Genomic DNA, 14724 nt, shown 5'->3' with positions numbered 1-14724 from the left:
AATTCCACTTTTCTAATAAAAGTTAAAACAACTTTTGCAGAAAACCCCTTTTGAGTTTGAGGTTTCGGTAAGTGAAGCATTTTGTTGAAAACTAAGTCAAACAACATCAAAATACACTTATCTGCCTTAAAAACCATGGATTTTCTGTTTATTTTATATTTTAAATTAACAAATTTTTGCATTATGTGCTTCAATTATATTATATATCACATTAATAAAAATATAGTATATGAAACACCTAAAATATATTTACTTCACATCAAATAATTATAAAATAACAAAAGAAAACCAGAGTAAAGAACAGAACAATAATAACACTAAAATAAGTAAATTATCTTGCATATTTCAAATATCCTAAATGCAAAGTAAATATATCCTGAAGTATATATCTAAGTATTCTAAAGACAAAGCAAATATTTTTGTTTGAAATTATTTTTCTGTAATAGATGCTGGTAGTCGTTTAATATTTTTATTTAAAATTATTATTATTAAGATACTATTATATATAGTAAATTGTATTTTTATTGCTGCTATTAAAAGTTAAAAGAACATTGTGGCTTCACTCGCTGTGGTCAGTTTATATTGATTGCTGTACGTACTCGTAGTACCTCAACATACATCTACACCTGGTAAAACGATATATATCACTTTGAAAATTTATTTTTATAGTTTATTTATTATTTTAAATTAAAAAATCGTTCTCTTTTGAGTATTTTTTCATAAAACTATTTTTCACTTCTACATTTTTTGCTCTAGTTTTTTATATTTTCTGCGGTTAAAAGAGACTTTGCTTTTCCATCAACTTTTAAAGCTATTTTTTTTTTCAATTTGATAAAAAAAAATTGCTTCTATATTTGCAATATTTTTTTTATAAAACTATTTACACTTCATATATTCGTTATATAAAAAATTAATATAATTGTTTTTTAATATGTTCAAATGCTTGTGCTCTTCACCAATTCAACTCATTGCCTTTCAAAGTGGCAATATTTATTTTTTGCTGAATATAGTTTTTTATTTCAATTGATTTTCATTAAAAAAAAAAAAATTGGCGGCGCAATGCTTTTAGTGTGAATTCGTATGTAAACTGCAAGGACAAATTATTTTCCAACAAAGAAGCATTTTTTTGTATTTTACACATTTAGAGTTATTTTTTATCATTTTTCTATTTAATATAATACGCTTAAGCTTTTAACTATAATAAAATCAGAATTTCCATCAATTGACCATAAAATCTAAAAGTGCAGCAACAAAGCAAATAAATCTCAACTACAACAACGAACAGCGCAAAAACAAAAACCATTAGCAAATAACAACACAAACCTGCATATTAAAATTCATCTAAAAGGATATTCTCCTAGCAGGCATCAGGCTTATATACGCGTTTGTTTGTTTGCTGACTTGTGTGTGTGCATAAAAACTAACTGCCAGTAAAGGTCTTTGCGGTTGTTGTATTTACCAACACTGCATATGTCGATACCAAACGGAAGTGGCAGTATTTGTTGTGCATGTGTTTGTGTTGCTATATGTTTGGTTGTGTGCATAATATTTATGAGCTATAAAATCACGGTATAACCTTTACTTATACAAGCACACACACTCGTACGCACAAATAAGCTACATCTTGCAGCACAATAGATGAAAACAAAACTATTTTCTATAAACTGATTGGAAAATCACTTCCGTTCTTCATTACAACAAACATAAGTAAGTACAAAAACAACAATGAAAACAACAAAACATTAAGAACAATATAAGCACTAATCGTCCATACCAAAGTCTCTACTTACAATAACTACAGCGACAACAACACTTCAACACGGCAATTGCAACAACAACGTGTTTCTAACGTCGCTGACCGTGTTGAAATTTAATCAATGTCCTTCATAAAAATGCAAGCGAAACGTTATGCAAAATGAAGCGGAAGTAAAAGCATCCATATTTGTTTTTGTATTTGTGTCGTTAGGTAAAGCTGGCTTATACATAGCAATATGCAGGCTTTTATTCGATGAGTTAAAGACGCGGCGACACTTGCATTTTAGAATATAAAAATTTACAATCTATTATATATTAGGTTATTGAATGGTAAGTAGAAATCTATCAAAATAAACAGGAGAGGTATAAATATCACTACGTGTCCCTATTCCGACCAGTTAGAGACAAGGTTAGTTAAATTAAGACTCTATTTAGAGTTGTGTGAGCTCTCTGTAAATTTTATAATTTATAAAAGGTACACCGCATGATAAGCGGAACTCTATTATTACAAACAACATACGTAGAAATGTTGAAACTAAGTAAAGAATTAAATACATGAATATTAATTAACGAAAGGTGTTAAAAATTAAATTATTATTATTAATTAAATTATATTAAATAAGGTGGATATGCAAGGGTTGATTTGATTGGCAAATCTAACGTAATTTTTTCATTGGAGACTTACTTTTAGTACAGTTTTAAGTTAATTAATCTCAAGCAAAGTATAGAACACTCGAGATTAATTTATAACACTCAGAACAGATGACAGATCGAAAGCGTCTCTCTGAATTTGTCAATTAAACATGACATTATTAGTATAGATTCAACTTTTTGACATCAAGTTGCCATCTATTACCTCCAGATTCGAAGTGATACTATTTTAAGACCCCATTAGTACAATAGTACCCCTATTAATAGCTTCATATGATTTCTGTATACAAACTCATTAACTGTTAGTGGGATTTCGTAACCCCATTACCTCAACACTCTACAATGTCATTCTGGATTTCATTAATTAGCGCAGATGTTTCACGTTCTTTTTGCAGTGAAGTCTTCTAATAGTTTTTTATATTTCTACGTTCTCTAGATTATAGTCTAAATTAGCAAAAAAATTCTCTACATCATTGAAATAAACATTTCCATATCCATTTAGGGCTAGAACACTTATCAGTAAACATTTTTTTACAATTGTAAAAAAGTCAGAAATAGGCAAATCCAATAAGGACTCTGAAATTTCTAAAAACTCTGCCGCGTTTGTCTAATAGCGATAAAATCGTTGGAAGAACAGAAGAGAACTCTGTTCAAAGTAGGATAAGAGTCAGTGGTAGAAAAACTCTATAAGTCCTTGATATAAATACTTTATATTAATGAAGCATGAAGTAGTAGTAGAAGTATGTTCAAAGTAAGATAGGAGTCAATGAGACTGTATAAGTTTTTGAAATTAATGTATTATATTGATTCAATTTGCTAATAACAAAATAGTTGTTTGCTGTCTATCTCATTAAATCTCACTGTTAATCTGCACTATCACATTAAAAGATATTACTTTTTGCACTCAAATTAACCATTTTTCATTCCATTTTACATCCAGCTGCTTTAAAAGAAGTCAAATTTAATTTCATAATATTTGTGGTGGATACCTTTCAATCGGTTTCCTATCGGTTTAAGTAATTGCTGAAGCCACTTGATTGCTTCGCTTTTAAAATTCGTTTACTTATGGTATAGTTTCGTTATATTCAATAAAAACAAACATTTTTTTAACAATGATGAATTCAAAGCACAAGAAAAATAGTTGAAGCGGCTTTTAAAGAAAAAGTCAAACAGACGGACATGACTTGTGGCATAAAACTATAATGAATCACTGAATTTTTATACGAGCACTCTTATACAACAGAGCCTGGTACAACCATTGTTTAAGTTATGCTTCACGTGTGTATCGAAAATATATTGCACATCCTGCTTTACTACACTTAAGGACTTTTATGCTTTTGCTCCTTAATGCCGCTGCCACTTCAGTTGTAGTTTTTGTTTGTGTTGGAGCTGATGCCGATGATGTTGCTGTGCTGTTGCTGTTGCTGTTGCTGATGCTGTTGCTGATGCTGACGTTGTTGCTGTTACTCTTGTTACTGCTGCTGTTGCTGCTGTCACTGCTGCTGCTCTGCTCATGCATTATTCACACCTTCGAATGCAATTTTCTGTATTACGGTAGATGCTCTCCATCAGTTTGCGGTTGTGTGCGTGTTTGTGGTCCTGTTCAGTGGAAAAATGTTTGGTTGGCAATTATTATGCATGAGTTGAAGTGTGAAGGTAGTTTTCTTTATGTTTTTAACTTAAATGCTCATAAAACTGTGAAATAACCGCACGATTTGAACTTTAAACTTTTTTTAAACTTATTAAATGAAAACTAATTTAAAATTAGTTCAATGTTACAAAAGATTTAATAACATTAACATTTTTCTACAATAGTTAAAATTGTTTCACTTCTGTAAATGTATCAAATGAAAGATCTCTCAAATATTATAATAGATTTGGATTATGGCAATTTACATATTGAAATGGCTACCGCAAGTCAAAAGATATATTCCAGTTTTAATTAAATAATTGACATATTCATTTTATGTATACCACAAACTGACTCTGAAATGTTTACATTGTTGTGGCTTCTGTTGCTAATTATATATATAACCACAGCTGTAACGAGTTAATAAGTAATGTCAATCAAGAAATAAGTTATGCTTAAGATACTCACACTAATTAAGTTTAATTAGTTGCCGTTGACGAATACATAATTGAAAATGTCATACATTGAGTTATTGAAACAGGAAATTTGTTTTTATTGCTGTATGGAAAAAATAATTTTTATAAGATATATATAAATGTGAAGAACTATGAAACACGTGTTGTGGGATCTATCCCGCTACTAATCAGAAAACGGGGGAGATACTTTTTACATTCAAAGTAGAAAGAACTTAGTACACACATAAAATCAGAAGAACCTTTAACACTCGCGAATAAATAAAATTTTCATGCAAAACAAAATAGCAGAATAAACCTTTATTCCTACTAAATATCGTTTCAATAACTATCACTCTATAAAGTTTAATTGTTATTGCATTGTTACCGCCTGAATAAACACATGCCAAATGTCTTTACTAATGGTTTGTCATATTGTATAGGGGAGTGCCATGAAACCTTTCCATCATTTGGTTACATCTTTGCGAGAAGCAGTGACGTGTACAGAGAAGAAGTAGAGGATAGATTCCCTCTCCATCTTAATGATATGATATACAGATAATACACAGCAAAAATTCTAACTAAATTTTTTTCTTGTACAATCTAGCCCATTCCTCTCCTTCACAGAATCCTAGTTATATCATTAGAGGGGAGTAAAATCACCCCAAATACACGTAATTGATTACATCTTTGTACGTAGCTTCACTTTTGATATGAAATCAACCAAACTTGCAACAACATTATATTTTTATTAGCTTAGAATAAAATATTAGACTTTTTTACATATGTCTCCAGTAAATATAATCTCCTCATAAATAGTTATAGTAAACATGGCTAGGATAAGTTGTTCCATTTATTATAATAAAATTCTCTTGAATCATCGTACATATTAATATTGACAAAGTATTGAGAAAATGTGTAAGAAGGAACATATCAATCAATTAAAATGTACATAATATTTAGTGATAAAACTTTCTAGCGAAAACCTTAAACTGATTTTCAAAAATTATTATACATATATTTATACATATTAATCTGTCTTTAATATCACTATTTTAGAATATTTCTGCTCTAACCTCGGTCATATCATTTTATTAAGGCTTCAACAACTCAATTTCAGTTTTCTTTCTACTTTATGAGTGCTTCACTTGTAAAATATTTACAAAGGTTTTCTGTAGTGCAGTTAGCTAGCACATTTTTTATTTTCTATTTTCTATTAAAACAGCTTAAGCTAAAAATTTCTATATGGGTTTCTTAAGAACATAATTTCATTTAAATATACTCCTGTTTATCACTTTTTTGGATGCAGTTAGAAAACACTTTGATTTTTATTAATTTGAATATATACACCAATGATAAATGAGCACTGCCTGTATGTCTGAGTGAAATGAAAAGGCTTGCTTGACCATTGGTATGAATTCAAACAAAAACTGCAATTCGTATACCCAAGTGACCTATTCCTTATGTGACTAAAACATCGATGATGTTGAACACTTATTTACAAAGTACAACTACGAGTTTCAAATCAAATGAGTTTATAATTAATCTACATAGGATTTATTTTTTATATAGAACATATCTGTCCTCAAAACTTTGAAACTAAAACAAAATAAATAAAACAATACACGAATAATTATATTTGTTGTTTTTGCATAGCAATATATATCCGTAGTTTTATAACTAAATTAATTCAAAATGCATATTTAAAACTTTATTTTATTTATTCATTAAATAAACTCTTCCAGTTTATTAAAATAATTTTGCAAAATAATTAAAATATCATTAAAAACGTGTTCTGCATTTTAAAATCACTCAGCTCACAAAGTGTTTTAGTAACTGCGGTGCAATGTTGGACGCACTCCAGCCAATTTCCAGCAGCTAACAAAACTTAACTGGTAAGTGATGCACTTCACCTGTTCATCACTTCACCTCATCCGGTGCGGGCATATCTGCGGTTAAATGCTACTTGCATTTTTCATTTTTCGTTTGCGTAAAACTGGAGAATCCTTATTTACGAGTGCATTACATATCTATGTGTGCGTTCCGAGTTTGACGTTTAATTGACATTGAACTTTAAAATATCGACCCAGTCATGTTATGCAATCTGAGCACTTAAAATGTAGCTACTTTTCGAGCATCGAATAATTAAATACCTGAATCGAAAACCGTTTTATTCAATTTATATTGAAAAAAGAAAATATTTATGAGCTAATCGAAAAGTATTATTTTACCGAAACAGAGATAATTTTGGTAAAATATAATTTAAACCGATAATAAAAATTTAACTTCAAGAAATATAAGCACAAACATTATAAACTTCAGAACTTAATGCGAAAATCTAATTCTTTTTAATGAATATAATTATTTATAAACAAAATGTTTATTTCTATATATTCAAGAAGAATTGCTAAGTAAATGGGACTTTTCACAAATACAAAGTATTGAAATTTTCTAGCAATACTGTTTTATTTTAATCAAAATAGATATCTTCAACATTTTATTGCAGTAATTTGCGACCTATTAAGTTAAGTTTATTGTTTTAGATCGTCTGCTTTTGGACAGCTTCGGTGATACTGTAACACCTTTGATACAAACATTTATTTAAAATAGTAAAACTTCATAGCACAAGATCTACTTAAATGAATATAAGGGTGACCGACCTTAAGGATGTATATTTCTGACAATAGATTACTACAAATACGCATTAAAAATACGAGATTTTTTTTATTTAAGTAATTAATCAGTCTCTATATCTACATAATTGAAAAATAGACAAAAACATAAATATAATATTCTCGTAAAGCAATTGGATAGGCATTTATTTATTGTACCAAAGTTGGCCATTACGTCATTTTTAAACGTATGTAATAACCGCCTATAGCCAATCCGATCACGAGCTTGCAGTCGCCAGTTGGTAATATCAAATATCTTCATACCGTTGATCACCTAGTCTTTCTACCTAAGTTACTGACATATTCTACCACGTTTTTCTTCGACTGGTCACAAATGAATCACCTTTCTAACCAGTGCATTATCTTCCATTCGCACGACATGATCAAGCCAACGGAGTTGCAAAATTTTTATGCGCTTAACTATTCACTGTCGCGATATACCTAACTGGTATATCTTTTCGTTCCATCGAATACGATACTTGTTGCAAATACGTAAGAGACCTTTCGAAAAATTCTTCACTCGAATGCTTTTACTGCCTTCTCACCAGTGTTGGTATTTGTCCCAACTACTGCATTATAAAGTGACACAGATATGCTAAGATCTGCTGTAGAGCGAGAATTTAACTTATCGAGAATGGGTTTTACTTCTCAATTGCTTACTTAGACCAAATAAACATCTGGTGGTAAGAGTAATTTTTCATTGAACCTATAAGCTGGTGCCAATTTTGATGTTGACGCTGATGCCCAAATAAACAAAGTCTTTGACCACTGTTAATTAATAGTTGTCCAGAGTGACGTGGGTCATAGATACACGAAAGCGGTATATATACACAGAAGCAGTTTTTAAATTGACAAATATAAAGTGCGTATGAATTCACTTTATTGGATCTTCTCCAGAATTTGGCTCACTGTGAATATTTAACTGTCTAAGTCTAAAGCAAAACTGTTCTAATCAGCTGGTTGACAAATGACTTCAATCTTTTTCAAAGTCCTGTCAATAAAACCTTATATGTAATGTTTGAAAAACTGATTCCATGATAATTTGCACATCATACAGTATCACCTTATTTGCAGAGTGTGTAAAGTATAATAAACATAAACCAAGAATATTCATTTTATTTATATTGTCACGAGAATTTCTATAAATCCTACCTCTCTCTATTTCTTTTCTCATGCATAAAACCTTATTGCAATCGTTTAGATTCAATTCAATAGAGCTTCAATTAATTGATTTCATACTAATAAAAATTTTTCAAATATAGTGTTACCTTCTAGAGTAGTTTAATGCATAATATTTCTTTTAATTTATATTTTCCCAATAGATTTCTGTGATATTCCTATCTCCAATTTTCGACATATTATGGAAACGAATAAAAACTTCTTCATAACTGATTCATATTCTTACCTAAGCAATTATCAATTTCATGCATATTAAACCTTTGCCGCAATAAAGATATATTTATGTATATATGCATATATATGTGTTATGTGTTTATATATTTGCATAGTATATATTACCTCCATTAAGCTCTATATACATCTAGATGTTATAGGTTTTCATTTTAATAGCATATGAAAGAAATTGCGGAAGGAATATTTCACTCCAACCACACAAAGAAAAACCAATTCCATGCAAATGAAAATATTATTATTTTCTTATTTTATGTATAAATCACAATGAGAACAACAACAACAACAACAACAACAACAGCAATAATAACAAAAATAAAACATAAAATGTATTTTAATTTTCTTTTGTTGCAAGTATTGACCAAACTTTTTCCTTAAATTATGCAATACAAGCTTGTGTCTGTTTATTTGTTTGTTTGTTTGTTTGTTTGTTTGTTTGTATGTTTGTAACAAACAAATAAAGAACAAAGTTTCATAAAAGTATGAGGAGAAAAATTTTACTGCAGTAGATAAGTTTTTATATTTTACGCAAAATATTTAATTTGAGACAATAGAAAAAACTAAAAAAAAAAAAATTAAGAAAGTATGAGAAAAATTATAGCATTCTCTGCAGTAGGACAATAAAAACGTTGCCAGAAACAAAAAAAAAAGAAAACGAAACTGAAAATGAAAATGAAAATGAAAAAAAGAGGAAGAAATATTATAAAATTTACCACACTCCCTCTGCCAAAAAATATAAAAATTGTGGCTTTGATATTACCCATGCACTCCTCTTATGAGTGCGTTATTTTCGTTTCAACTGCTGTCAAATTTCTGGAAAAGTGTACCCAATGGCACAGTGGCATAGTGGCACAGTGGCAAAACTCAAGACACTCGAGTGCGGGCCTTGCACTGTTTATATTTTTATTGTTGGAGCGCCTTTTTGTCATTTCAGGTCGTTTTCCCGCAGCATTAAAATTTATGCTCCTGCGTTTAAATTGCGGAAACAGATGAAATGCCAACAACGTTTTTCATTTTCTCTTTGATGTACGCCACAAACACACTTAAACGCACTCACACGTACTGAGTTACCATATTTCCACTCACATATGCAATGCACATGCATAATGACGCAGAATATCACTTGTGTTTGTGTGGTGGTATGCATTGCATTGAAACGGAAGGAAGCTAAAAACGTATATGTGTGTACGGTGAGTGTCATACTGTAAAAGCTGGAAATGAGTTAATATTTCTTAAAAGTGTGATACCGGAAGACGTAACAACGGAAATATGAGAACATGAGCAGTCATAGTTAGTGTTTAGTGTTTGCATGAAATGCTGTACATTTGCGGCAGTGCAACATGTTTATTAGTTTCGTGCACTTTAGTTTTCCTCTGGATTATAGTATATATATCATATAATTTTACTATTTTCTGTTTTAGTTTATTATAATTGCTTTCTTCTGTTTATTTTTTTTTTGTTTTTATTTCTGTTTGTTGTTTTTTGTGTACACTTTTTATATAATTTCATTTAACAGCGCTTCTAGTGTCTGGACGAAGCACCTCTTATGTTATTTGCACACTTCCGGCTATTGTGTTGTTAGTGCAAATTTATGGCAATGCTTTCCTTTGCCAGCTTCACACAATATATAAAATAACAACAATTTCATAAAATTTTTATATACCATGAAATATTGTGTATGCTGACAATGTGAGTGTAGCTGAGAGCTATAGCATTTTTTATACTCTAGGACATTTTTTGTACAGCGGCTTCAATATTATTTCAATTTATTTAAGGATTTAAATTTCAAAATACTATCGCTTTATAAAGATCAAAGATGGGATCTATAATAAACTGTTCGTACAATGCGTCCACTGACGCATATTTACTAAAGAATTTTTTCACTTCAGCGGTATTCAGAAGAATTCTAATCCTTTTCGTATTAATATTTGATCATTCTTATTCGTAGAGCAATTCCTTGTTGATAATTATTGTTATACAAGAGGATCATATTCTTCAGTAATGTCTCTGTATCTTATATATATCGTCTGTATTTTATACACAATACATATTTTGAAAGCAGTATGCAATTAACACTACCAGCACTGTGTTTAAATTATATTTGCTTAGATTTAGAAGATAATTACTACGGGTTCAAATATAAGTTGTTCGTGACAATGCGTCCACTGATCAGGATTTAATCATTCTGATTTATGAACCAATTCTTTGTATATAATTCTTCTCCTATGTTGTACTAGAGGAGGATATTCTCCAGGAATGTCTCTGTTTCTTATATACATAATTTGCATTTATCAATTATTAAATCTCTCCGCACTTAATGCAAATTTAGAAAACAGTATCCATTTATCACTACCAGTTATGTTTTTAAATTCAAAATTTTTAGATTTAATAGGTATTTACCTATTAAATTTTTTAGATTTAATATTTAGGTATTTTTTAGATTTAATAGGTATCCTCAAGATGTTTGCCTTTATAAATGTTTATTATGTGTTGTTGAATCATAGTGAAAATTAAGATTAAATATTTTAAACTATTTTTATTGAAAAATATTAAGTTAAAAATATTTCCATTTATTAATATATATCATATTTTAATGATATTATATATTCTTTTATTATTATATAAATCATTTATTTATTGTTATTATAATTAAATAATATTGCACTTTATTATTTTTTATTTCTAAGTATTCTCTTTAAGTATTCTGTATTAAGTTAAGATATTTCAATTTACTCATAAAAAAAATCATCCATATATTTATAATATAACTATATATTTTATTACCATAACACTTAAAAGTTAAAAAAATAAAACTTAATCTAACAACACCTTATTTTCGATCTGTTTCAGATGTTTTGATAAATGTGCACACATGTGGGGCCAATGCCCCTTGGAGCTTATGCCGTATAAAAACGTTCAATTGAAGGTACTTAACAGCAGGCAGTAAATAAAAAGATTTTCAAACAAAACAAACTAATAATGACGATATCTTAAATTCATACAAGCAATCAAAATCACGGCAGGAATGAACAACACTAATATTAAGAAAAACTACAAGCAAATGAGAAAACAAACAAATTAAAATAGAAAAAAAAAATAAATAATCATAAAAAGTGTATAAAAATTTATTAGAAAAATCAAAACATATATTCTCTTTTTTTAATTTAATAAATGAAAAATACAAAAACAACATATATACGAATATATATGGCCTACACCACGTTGAACAGTGAATCACTTAAAATCTCGTTAACTTAAGTTATCGTTTTGTCGTAAAAATATATTTCCGGTGAAATTTCTCTCCTGCATCTTCACGATTCCAGTGGCAATTACCGAAATTACGTTTGTTGACATTGTTCGAGTTGCTCGTTTGTGTTAAAACACCGTTATTTGTTATTGCAGTTTCGATTACTGTTTTGGCTGTTAAACTTTTGCGCCGTTTTGTGCTTGCGATTTGCCGAGCGCTCCTGCCGCGTGATATTCCTTCTCTGTGACAAATTCTGTATATCCGGTAAATAATAAAAGTAATTGTTTGCTACGCTCAATCGGGCAAGGCACACACATTCCTGCATGTGCTCATATCCGGAAATAATTTAAAGCTCATATCCCTGCTGCCATTTACATTTCACATATTGTTTCCGTAATTTAACTCCGGTTATTTTGAATGAAAGTAATCATTTGCACCAAATGTTAGTGGTAAAAAATTACAGATAATAAAATAAGTGAATTGTGTATTCAAGTAATAACAACATTAGGATTGAGAATTGCTTAACACTTAAATTATCATATAAAAATCAAAATTCTACATATTAACTAATCAATCAAAATGAAGCGAAAACCAAAATTTAAGGGTAAGTACAAAACAGATAGTTATAAATATATATACAAATTTAATTAACTAATTAATTTAATAAATAATAATTGCTATAAATAAATTTTAAGTAATTTTGAAAGTTGAGACGGTACTATTATTAATATATTAATATATATATTAATATACATATCAGTATTTCTAATATCATTTCAAAATGTTTGAAACATTTACTATATTCATGTTCGATATTACGAGTATTTTGTTGTTCAAATATGCCAAAATTTTAGCGCTCTAGCTTTAACTCAATAACGACACCAAGTCGTTACGTGTTCTACTTTGGCTAATCCTTCACTTCAGTGGGGCCACATACTGGACGGTCCACAATATATATATACTGAACTGTTTGAAAAGTTTTACTGCTGATGCATAACCAGATGAGGGGATTTATATTGCTAAAACTTCCCGAAATGAATCGAAGAATTATAATCTACAAGATGTCTATTTATTAAATCAAAAATTTTTTTTAAATTTACTTAAATTATCTGATAGTCCTCTGATATCTGATAGAAAATTATTCAGACATATTCGAAAACCATTCGGTTCACTATGCTTGAGCTAAATGTTAGACAATAAGTATACTCGAAAATAAAAATACTCGAAGTTTCTAGCAACTCGCATAATATTTGAAACATTATTATAAAGCTAAATAAAAACAAAACGAGACAACGAGCAAATGCTGCTCGAGTTTTTGATCCTTTTTGAAATTTTAATTCGAAGATACATGAATTTGTGAACCATTATGCTGCTCGAGTTTTTCGATCCTTTTTTAATATTTAATTCTAAGACACTTTAATTGTTAGACTATTGCAATTCTCAAATACTTTGTAAGATATTAGTACTGACTGAATAATAACTTTGATAAATTTCTATCTTAGTTTTTCATATCATTTATTTAATCAATACTTTTTCACTACAAATTTTTATTTTTTTTTCAAATGCTAAAAGGATTTTTATCCACACAAAAAACTACAGACATATTCCCAACTTCCTACACACAATACTTAAGTAACCCACAACTGCCTTTAAAAGTTCATAATTCACGAACCGGCTCAGTGGCTTGACTTATTATTTTGTATATATCATATATATTGAGTTGAATCAATTTCGTTCAATGCTTTACAACTTACATTCATTGCACACCATTATAATTTTAAATATTGTTACAATATTGAATTCTTACTATTTTTAACTGAAAACGTAGTTTTCGGTATAAGAAGGTCTGATTTTATTTTACTACCTTTTAAAAAAAATATACAATTTTTTAAACATCCTTAAAAACTATTTTATTTTTCAATAAAAAATTTGATTCTTACGTTTGAGTTAAATTTTTCTTAAATTTTTATAATACACTTTTTATACCCATTTATATCACTTGTTTGCAGCATAATCATTAAACATCAACATTTTAAGTTACAAACGTATCTTTATTAAATACAAAAATACACAAGTAAACAAATGAAGTCAAAATGTTTGTAGCTGAGATCATTAGCAGTATTCATAAACTAAGTATTTATTTATAGTCTTACGTACCTGTTTTATATTTTCATGTATTTAAATTGTGTATAAACTCTATGTACAGATGCGCTCGACTATATTTACATCTCCGACGACAGCGACTCCAACACTTTCCTCATATCCAGCAATGGCAGAGGTGGTAGCCTTGCGAACGCAATTAGCGCTACGGCAACAACAGTCGTGACTCTCGCAAGCGCCGTCATAATTGACAAAACAACTGCCTCGGACAACTACAATGGCGTTGCGGTGGACATGGGCTCAATGCTCCTCAATAATACATTGGAAGATAATAACACAAGCTTCTTCGGCGAAAATGTCAACGGAAGTGACCTTATGGCAAATTCCACTGAAACTGATACGAGCAGCGATGACCTGGCGAATTTATTGAAAATGGCAGTAACATCAGTGGTATTGGGCCTGATGATACTCATTACTATTATTGGTAAGTAAAACATTTATTTTTATCTTCATCCTATTGAATTTTTCAACTGATAAAGTAAATGAAAAATTCAATTTTCCACTTATTTTCAAACAAAAATAAAAGAGAAGAAGAAAATAAATATGGGACCCCGATTCGATGTTTAGTTTCTTAAATAGAAAGGAAGTGAAAGGAATTTAGTTAAACTGCTGTTGTGTGACTTAAGTAATTGCAGATTAATTTTATTGTTAGAATGTATTTTATTAAAAGAAAAATAAATATGAATTCTGTTTTATTAAATTTATTATTGTTTTCTGTGTGAAATTTATTATTACATATTTCAAAAG

At 29.2% G+C, this 14724-nt stretch overlaps 1 protein-coding gene across 1 annotated transcript; it reads left to right on the top strand.

The window, feature by feature from the left end:
• Positions 1-12310: 12310 nt before the first annotated feature.
• LOC119673993 (5-hydroxytryptamine receptor 2A-like) lies at positions 12311-14409 on the top strand. The gene is made up of 2 exons (XM_038085115.1): positions 12311-12421; positions 14024-14409. Exons 1-2 carry the CDS (start codon positions 12397-12399, stop codon positions 14407-14409), a joined length of 411 nt encoding a protein of 136 aa, XP_037941043.1. The 5' UTR covers positions 12311-12396.
• The last annotated feature ends 315 nt before the right edge of the window (positions 14410-14724 follow it).

The sequence above is a fragment of the Teleopsis dalmanni genome, chromosome 2 (genome assembly GCF_002237135.1).
Source record: "Teleopsis dalmanni isolate 2A chromosome 2, ASM223713v2, whole genome shotgun sequence".
Classification (NCBI taxonomy): Eukaryota; Metazoa; Arthropoda; class Insecta; order Diptera; family Diopsidae; genus Teleopsis; species Teleopsis dalmanni.
This window is presented reverse-complemented; position numbering and strand designations above follow the sequence as displayed.